Source organism: Etheostoma spectabile, chromosome 4 (assembly GCF_008692095.1).
Source record: "Etheostoma spectabile isolate EspeVRDwgs_2016 chromosome 4, UIUC_Espe_1.0, whole genome shotgun sequence".
NCBI lineage: Eukaryota > Metazoa > Chordata > Actinopteri > Perciformes > Percidae > Etheostoma > Etheostoma spectabile.
Window position 1 is genome coordinate 32750000 of NC_045736.1, and position 9275 is coordinate 32759274.

At 41.1% G+C, this 9275-nt stretch overlaps 1 protein-coding gene across 1 annotated transcript in view; it reads left to right on the forward strand.

Moving 5' to 3' along the window:
- The first annotated feature begins 240 nt into the window (after window positions 1-240).
- rspo4 (R-spondin 4) overlaps window positions 241-9275 on the forward strand; it is a 41851-nt gene continuing 32816 nt past the window's right edge. The window contains exon 1 of the mRNA XM_032512665.1: window positions 241-1048. Within this exon, the coding sequence (XP_032368556.1) occupies window positions 964-1048 (85 nt within the window). The 5' untranslated portion in view covers window positions 241-963. The remainder of the gene's footprint in view (window positions 1049-9275) is intronic.

The following is a 9275-nucleotide window of genomic DNA, read 5'->3' on the forward strand; positions in this document are numbered from 1 at the left end:
TTTAGAGAAAGTAGATTCATCCATTTTACTTTCTTTACAGGAACTGGCTTTACAGGAAGGATTATGACCAACCAAAGAGGTGGAGTTGTCTCATACTTATGCATGTACAACTGAGTCTTCCTGTAACACAACCTTTACATCTCAGACTTGTAAATCGCAGACTTCCTACGTACCGGACTGCTTACCCACGCAGGCAACTAATCAATCAAAACAAACACGGCAAGTTTCAGTCAAACTTTCACCTCTCAGCTATGCTCTTCTCCTGCTGCTTTTCTTCCTCTCAGCTTGAATTAAGTTTACTGACTGCCCACATTTAATAGGATTGCTACATATAACCACTTTGCCCAGTATACAGGCATAAGGGACAAACAAGGATAATAAAAAGAAGAGACTGAACAACAATAGATAGAGCCAGGAGGAGGGGGCTAAAGATCAAGCTGGAAATATGGAACCACTTAGGCCCTGAGAGCGCACCCTATAAAGGGTTAAAGATGGCTACGGGATAAGTGGAGCTCGTTTATCGCAAATTTGACAGTGGTAGTTAAATGGTGAGTTTTCCCTCCGAGCTGCCAGTCTGGAAAAGCAGACAAGGCTCTCTGCTCTCCTCACCTCCGGTCTTTCCCCACTCTCCCGTGCTCTCCTTTCGTTGTTTATGGCCGCCTGTCTCCTCATCTCAGCCCTTAAATCCTCCTCGTGAGACAGGACAAAGGAGAAGAGGATTTTCTCATTTGTCTCTCTTCTCGCACCTCTACACTCTTATTTTTCATCGCTGCTTTGGGCCCTGCAAGACTATCTTCTCCGCTTCATCTCCATCCATACCACCCCCGTCTTTGCACTCTTTCCCCCCCACTCTTGTCTCTTTCTGTCCCTCGCTGTGGAACTAAAATCCTCAACCTGCCACCCCTGGAGTGCTCGCAGATGTCCACAGCCTGGCGCTGAAGCGGGCGCTTGCCAGCAGCCCAGATGCATTTGCGACTCGTTGCCATTGTGATGTCCTTCCTATGTGAGGTGATCAAAATGGGGTCCGGCGTGGTGCAGAAGCAAAGCGGTGAGTACACTGGCAAAACTGGGAATGTCTGCACTCACTTGTTGTAAACTCTCTTCAGTTTCTATTGTATTCATTCTGCACATAATACAAAATTATATATTTAGCAAAAAAAAAAAAAAAGCATACCTTTAACATGACGAGACAGTATAACACGTACAAGTTATTTCTAAAATTACATCATGTGTTACTTGGTAAAAAAAAAAGTTGAAGTGGATTTTCTTTGCTGTTTATTCCAGTATTGTTTGTATTTAATATTAGATTAGAGAAACAGGAAAAAAATGGTTTCTCAGAACAGCCTGTCTCCTCACTATCGGTGCGATGAAAATTGAAAATAAGATCAAGGTTTTATTTCTCTGATCTAATCCAGGATAAACGGTATGACATCAAATGAAGAGGTTGGTGTCTTGCTCAGTATGTCCTTTAATAAGACAGACATCTCTCAACAGCTTTTCAAAATCAAACGCTTATATTACTCTGCAGGACAAGTTGAATGTGAATTATTTATAGTAGCAAATCATAAGAAGAGTTATCTCAAGCCACTTTACATATAGAGTAGGTCTAGACCACAGTTTATAATTTAGAAAGACCCAACAATTCCAGTAATTCCCCAAGAGCATGCATTTAGTGCAAAAGTGGCGAGGACAAACTCCCTTTTAGTGAGACACCTGGGACAGACCCAGGCTCTTGGTCTGACGGGCCGGTTGGGGGGGGGGGGATGAACAGTGGCAAAATCAGTCACAATAAAGATAATGGAACTATGACTAGAAATAGTTAGTTTGTAGTAGTTCATGGCGCAGCAGGACACCGGGTGTTCTCAGGAATTCGGGGCTACTATGTTCTGATGTTTCCACAAGGAAATAAAGAAAAATCAAATAATTATTGAATAACCCCATTATAAAAATCAGATATCTGATTAAATAAAAGATATGACAACTGATGAAAATTTTAGCGAAAAGCCATAAAAAGTGCCTGCGGGTTTAAACTTTCAGAAAATTCTAGATCGAGACCTTTAATGTGCAACAAGGCATCAAAATAAGTCAACAAATGTGAAAAGGATATCATATTTTTTAGCATGACAGTGTGCAAAGTTATTTAAAATCATATTACTGTTGTCTGAAAATTATACAAAATGACTTTTGAGTCTTGGATGAAGGCATTCGAAACTAATAGATCGGAACAGCTTGAATCGAGGAATCCTTTTAGGTCCGAAGGGTCAAATGCTGCCTGTGGGCAAAACAGGTTGTCCCGCTGTCAAAATTCATCACTTCATTTCTGTTGTCAATTTTATCCTTTCCTCCCCCCTTCGTCCTCCCCCAGTACCCAGTTTTCCCCTCCTCACACCCCCTCTTCCCCAACTCTCCCCACTGTTCACCCTCTGTCACACCTGGACCTGGTTCCCTTAGCTGTTAAAAGTCACACACAACTGAAAAGGTTTGAAGTTTCAGAGCAGAACATTGAACTGTAGAGGTCAGGAGGTTGGACCCATTATTTTGCCCATTAGTGTTTCTGTAAGGTTACTGTAGGTAATTGTGAGCACCTGTGAGAACTCAGAGAGAGTGAGACTTTACACTGTGGTCTAATACCCATATTACACCACAACTAACCCCGCCTAACAGTCTGAAAAGTGAAGCTCATAAAGGTGCAATCCATCTAATTTCCAGCAGGGGGAGACTCCCCAGGCTCCAAAAATAAATCAGTTTCTGTAAAAGTCTATGAGAAAATTATGCTTCTTCTCACTTGATTTATTACCTCAGTAAACAACTAAGTGCATGCTCTCAATCGCTAGTTCTTTAATACAGCATGATGTCCAAATAGTAAATTATGGAAATGCTTTAGGGGCGTGGTTACACACTGACCTGTCAATCAGACAGATGAAAAGGAGGCTTGGCAATGCTAACCATGGCACTGTGGACATTAAAGTAGACCTCAACTTGTTTTGGGGTTGTCCGTGTTTTCATCTTTACCTTTGGCCCTCTCATTGTGTGTTTTCACTTCAAATTTAGTAGTTAACACTTTGTTTGGCTAAAAATGTCTTGTTCAGCGTGACAACAAAGCTTACTAGCTACCGCTACCTGGTAACTTAAGGGGAAGTCTGGAGATTTTCTGTACATGTACATGCAGATGAACGGCTCCAGAGTCCTGTGGTCTGTGTTTCCTGTCGACAAATCTCCACTTGGAGGACTCAAAGCGTTGAAAATCGGCAACTTTCCCCCTTTAGCCATTTAACTTAGCACAGCACCGTGAAACCATGTACAACACTGGCTTGGCCGCAGCATCCTCCAAACTCCACCTCCCCTGCTCCACCCTCTCCTGCTCCACCTCCCCTGCTCCACCCTCCCCTGCTTCACCTCCCTAGCTCCACCCTCGCGTTAAAACCACCGCATCCAGTCTTAAAAACCAAGATGGTGACAAACTCCTGGCTTCAAAACCGCAGTCCACAAACCAATAGGTGACGTAACCGATGCCGTGCTCACGATTTCTGAAGTCTATACTTTGTACCAACAATTACAAAAACAGAATTTTCTCTAAATGATCCCAATGAATGGGTATAAAAACTCTATCCTCCCTCTGTCCGTGAATCCCCAGCATCATGGGCATCAGGAGGGCGTAAAATTCACATATTTGAATGCAGTTTTATGTCTGTTACTGCACTTTATTTGTATGCATGTGTATGTGGCAGCCTGTACGTCCAACACAAATGTCCCTAAGGACAAATAAAGTAATCTTAAATGGGGCTGCACCATATAGTAAAATATCTCATTGTGATTATTTTGACTGATATTGCAATATGATTTAAGATATTGTAGGCAATGATACATCTTGTAGCATCATTCTAAAATAAAAACGATTATAGTGTGATACTTGCAAGGTTCTGTACCAAACAAAGATGTTTTTTTTAGTCTGTTGGATAGGATTTGTAGATGAGCAACACAATACTTGTTTTTACTTAAATGGTTTGACACATTTTGCCTTTAAAGGTGCCCTGCCAGCTGTATTTCATGACTTTGTGGTAATATCTGAAGTTCTACCATGGACTCTGTAACTTGGTTACCATGGTGACCTTGTTTCAAGCCATTCCAGCGTGGTATACAAAGCCTGCAGGAAGACTCAGCTCCATTTGGGCCGGTTCTCATTAATATTCAACCAGCTAAGCTGCTGGACTCTGATTGGCTAACAGCTCAGGCAGCATGACATCAGACTGACCAGCTGTTGTGATTGGTCTGATTTCTCCTCGTATTTCTTTTTTTGGCTAGAGCTGACAGAGGAGGTAGCAGTTCATCTTCACATTCACCACTCACACACACACACACACACACACACACACACACACACACATATGGACCTGACAGATTAAAAAAAATGCAAGTAAAAACGGCAGGGCCCCTTTAACAAATCAATTCAGTTCAGTCACTTTATTATTCCAAATGGGAAACTAGATCTGTTCGGGGGTGCAAGATGAAAAAATAACCCACATACACAAAATAAACAAAAACACAACAACACAAAGACGTGAAGTATAACAATGTTTCCATTATGCAACATAACACAATTTTACACAACACCACAGGAGCCGTCTGCACTCAGCACACTGGAGGAACCCTCCTTCCTTCGGGGGTGAGAACATAAAGACGCAACACAACGCCCCTGTTACTACGTGGGGACACATGGGTTAAATGTCTTTAACCTTTCAGATGTCAGGACATCCACACGTGTGTCATAAAGGCCTGCACATCTTGTGTTATTTTAACACGTCACCCCACCTGGCACGTTTTTCTCGTTAATGTACACATTGTGGAGCATTGTGGGTATTTTGGCGTCATGTAGAGAAGCAGCGGCGGCTGTATGTTACTGGGAAGTCACACCCTCAAACGGAAGAGAGAGAGGCGGTGGGGGCTATCCCACCTGAACTCACCTTTCAATTTGTGATCTTTTTTATAGGTAACATGGAGTTCAATATTCACAAGTTGATATCCAATAAAAACAGCGACGTGTGATGTAGTATCATACTGATCCATGTACAAAATATGAAGTAGTAATAAAAGGCCTTTTGGTCTGTTTATGTGAAAAATATTATCTGATAATTAGGTCATTGATTTAGAAACAAGCAACATGTACAGCTGACATAAAAGCACACTCAACGTCATGAAATGAATATTTGAATCTTTAAAAATCACATGATCATAGTTAGCGAGGCTTAGATTTGTGACGGTTAACAAGATATTCACACACAAAATTCTGTCATGAGCGTAAAACTGCTGTTTTTTTGAATTGTCTTTTGTTGTGTAATATTTGCCCAAAAGGATTCTTACAGCACAAAACCATCGTACATTTTATTTTATGTTTCTCTGTCCCAACTTTGAAATCATTAGAAAATATGTATTATGAGACTTTATCGTTTCTATTCAAAACCATCGTAATGTTTCCCACCCTCAACACATCATGTGAATTCAGCTTTAGGGTGGAATGCCCCTTTTTAAATACTAGCATGTTTCCCTGAAACCCCGCTGGAGCTTGCTCCACCTGGTGCTTGTTAAAAACACAGTGCAATCCCATGCAAGGTCAAAGGTCACCGTTTTACGCTACCTAAAGCTGCCGCGCCTCTAAAAGTCCCTTAAGCCTGCAGATCGATAGCACATGTGGAGAGAAATGTTTTTCAGATAATGAGGTGAAGCCCCAGATCAGGGAAAGGAGTCATTCTGGGGAAATGTGCTCCGTTCTTCTCTTCTTTCCTTAGTCGTCATCTTCCCATCTCCACTCTCCTCAGCATGTGCAGGGTCAAAGGTCATTGTTAAGTGCTACCTAAACCAGCACAAAACAATAACAGATTGACAAGAGGATCACTAAAGGTTTGGCTTTGGAGGCCCAGCAGAAGACAAATGTCAAAGTGTGGCAAAATGGGTCGCTGAGGAAGTCTCCTTGACTTCTTAATAGTATTGTTTGTCTTCTTCTTTGGTGTTTGGTGTCGTTTTGAAACCAATGGTCGAACAAGTATTCAGATCCTTTATTTGAGTAAAAGTACTGATACCACATTCTAAACATACTCTACATACATAACTTAAAGTCCTGCATTGAAAATGTTACTTAAGTAAAATTCTGTATCATCACGTCAGTAAGGATCATCAGGAAAATGTACTTAAAGTAATAAAAGTAAAGAAAACTCTAGAAAGTGTAGAGGATCCAAACAGTTGTGTGTTTAATGGTCTCATCATCTCAGCTGTAGGCCGTTATATTGTTGGCTAGTTTACTTTATCATAAAACATCAGATTTTATACACTGCATGTGTTTTGTGTGCAGAAATCTGTAAAGTAACTAGTAACTAAAGCTGTCAGATGAATGTAATGGAGTAAGAAGTAGAATATTTCTCTCTGAAATGTAGCGGAGTAGAAGTAGAAGTACATTTCTATAACTCATAACTGGCCAACACTGTCGGTCCAAGCTCAAAGACTGGTCCAAATGTAGCGAGACGTGCAGCTTGTTGTTGCCAGAATTTAGAAAACTCTTTTTTGCCCTCAGTTTCCCATGATCCCCTGCATACTGGTCAGTGTTTGAGATGTGTTCACGTCATCTCAACTGAAGTCCCTATCCCACAGAACAAAAAAACAACTAACATCTGGCTTTTGTGTGCAGTGGGAAAGGTTACAATCGGCATTCACTCCCTGGGACAGTCACATGTATGTATTGGCATTAATGGAACCATGACACCCAGGTGGACACACTCATAACGGCAATGACGGCTCGTCGACACCATCGGTGAGTTCTGAGACTCATCTCAGACACAACTTCCGTCTGTCTTCGTGCAAGCAGTTCCAAATTAATCGGCACCGAGTTTAAAAAAGAAACTAAATAAGTCACAGACGTAAAAAAGAAGCCACCATAACATTTCCACTGGCCTCCATGCTGCGTTCTACAGTTACCAGAAGAATGACAAAAACAGGAAAGGACTCTATGTTTTAGAATACACACGCTAATTTTGGTAGGAAAAATTGACATTATGTAGACTAGAGTATTTACCTAATGCTGAAGGTACATGAAGGGAATCTGGTTATTTCCCAGGGAAAATTTGACAGGACTCAAACTGCTGATGGACAAATCGGCTGTTAGGAGTTTTTATCTATCATTTACACATACTGGACAGTCTCTGTAACACCTGACTGCTCAACTTTTGTGGGAAAACCTGCAAAGATTTCATGAAAATGAAGGAAAGCCCTACCCTTGTTGTCCATTATTTTTTGACCAAGCACGTTAAAATATTAAGCCAAAGCGACACCCAGAGCGTTGATAAATGACACCAAGAGGTCATGACCAACTGTCAGTATTTACCGTGAGAATGTGTTGAAACTGATGCCCTGTTTACTCACTTATTTTGCTCCATATGTTACTACAGTACGTATTCTATATCATATATACAAATTTCCCAAATTGCCTACAAAAAAACAAGGAAAGAAAGAGTACTTGTAGAATACTGTTCTCAAGTAAAAGTACTGTAACACATTTTACTCAAAAGTCAAATTTATACACAAAACGTAATCGTGTGTTGACGTAGTAACTGTGAGAGGGAGTTTAAAGGTCCCATGACATGGTGCTCTTTGGATGCTTTTATATAGACCTTAGTGGTCCCTAATACTGTTTCTGAAGTCTCTTTTATATAGACCTTAGTGGTCCCCTAATACTGTTTCTGAAGTCTCTTTTATATAGACCTTAGTGGTCCCTAATACTGTATCTGAAGTCTCTTTTATATAGACCTTAGTGGTCCCTAATACTGTTTCTGAAGTCTCTTTTATATAGACCTTAGTGGTCCCTAATACTGTTTCTGAAGTCTCTTTTATATAGACCTTAGTGGTCCCTAAAACTGTTTCCGAAATCTCTTTTATATAGATCTTAGTGGTCCCCTAATACTGTATCTGAAGTCTCTTTACATAGACCTCAGTGGTCCCCTAATACTGTATCTGAGGTCTCTTTTATATAGACCTTAGTGGTCCCTAATACTGTATCTGAGGTCTCTTTTATATAGACCTTAGAGGTCCCCTAATACTGTATCTGAAGTCTCTTTATATAGACCTTAGTGGTCCCCAATACTGTTTGAAGTCTCTTTTATAGACCTTAGTGGTCCTAATACTGTTCTGAAGTTCTTTTATATAGTATAGTGGTCCCCTAATACTGTATCTGAAGTCTCTTTTATATAGACCTTAGTGGTCCCCTAATACTGTATCGGAAGTCTCTGTCCCGAAGTTCAGCCTTGGTGCAGAATTACAGTCTCTCTGTCCCAGTAAAACCAGTCCACTCAGTCTCTCTGTCCCAGTATAACCAGTCCACTCAGTCTCTCTGTCCCAGTATAACCAGTCCACTCAGTCTCTCTGTCCCAGTATAACCAGTCCACTCAGTCTCTCTGTCCCAGTATAACCAGTCCACTCAGTCTCTCTGTCCAAGTATAACCAGTGCGCCCTCAACGTCTTGTGTTGAGGCTGCATTGTATTCTGGTCTATCAAGGCTTCTGTTGGTAGAGAAACTATTGCTGCCTCTTCTATGATGGATTTTTCCCTGTATGAATGATCATCTGCAAAATGGCAGCTCTTAAAAGAAGCCCTTACTTGTTGACACTCGTATTTCACACCCAGGAGCTGCTGAGAAAACGTCTATGTGCCAAAGAACTGCTAAACTGTATTCATAAAGGTTAAAAGGCTCTTCAGCACCTGTTGTTGATAAAGTGCAGTGTTTATTTTCATCAGGGTTCCCCTTGATAAATCCTTTGAAATTAGCCTGAAGTGGTCCTACTCAGATTCTAGTGAGAATAAGAGTCTGATACTGCTCCACTGGGCTGTGATTATGGAGGGTGTTTCAACCAAACCAGGATAGAAATTGGATAGACCTACAACCAATCAGAGCAACGGATAGACCTACAACCAATCAGAGCAACAGATAGACCTACAACCAATCAGAGCAACAGATAGACCTACAACCAATCAGAGCAACAGATAGACCTCCAACCAATCAGAGCAACAGATAGACCTCCAACCAATCAGAGCAACAGATAGACCTACAACCAATCAGAGCAACAGATAGACCTACAACCAATTAGAGCAACAGATAGACCTACAACCAATCAGAGCAACGGAGCATGTGATGTATCTTCTCTTGTTAGTGACAATCGGGGCCAGTTGATAAATTCAACTTTTGCCAAATCCAGTAGGAAGGACGGCAAAAACATCTTTCCGATGGACAAATGCCT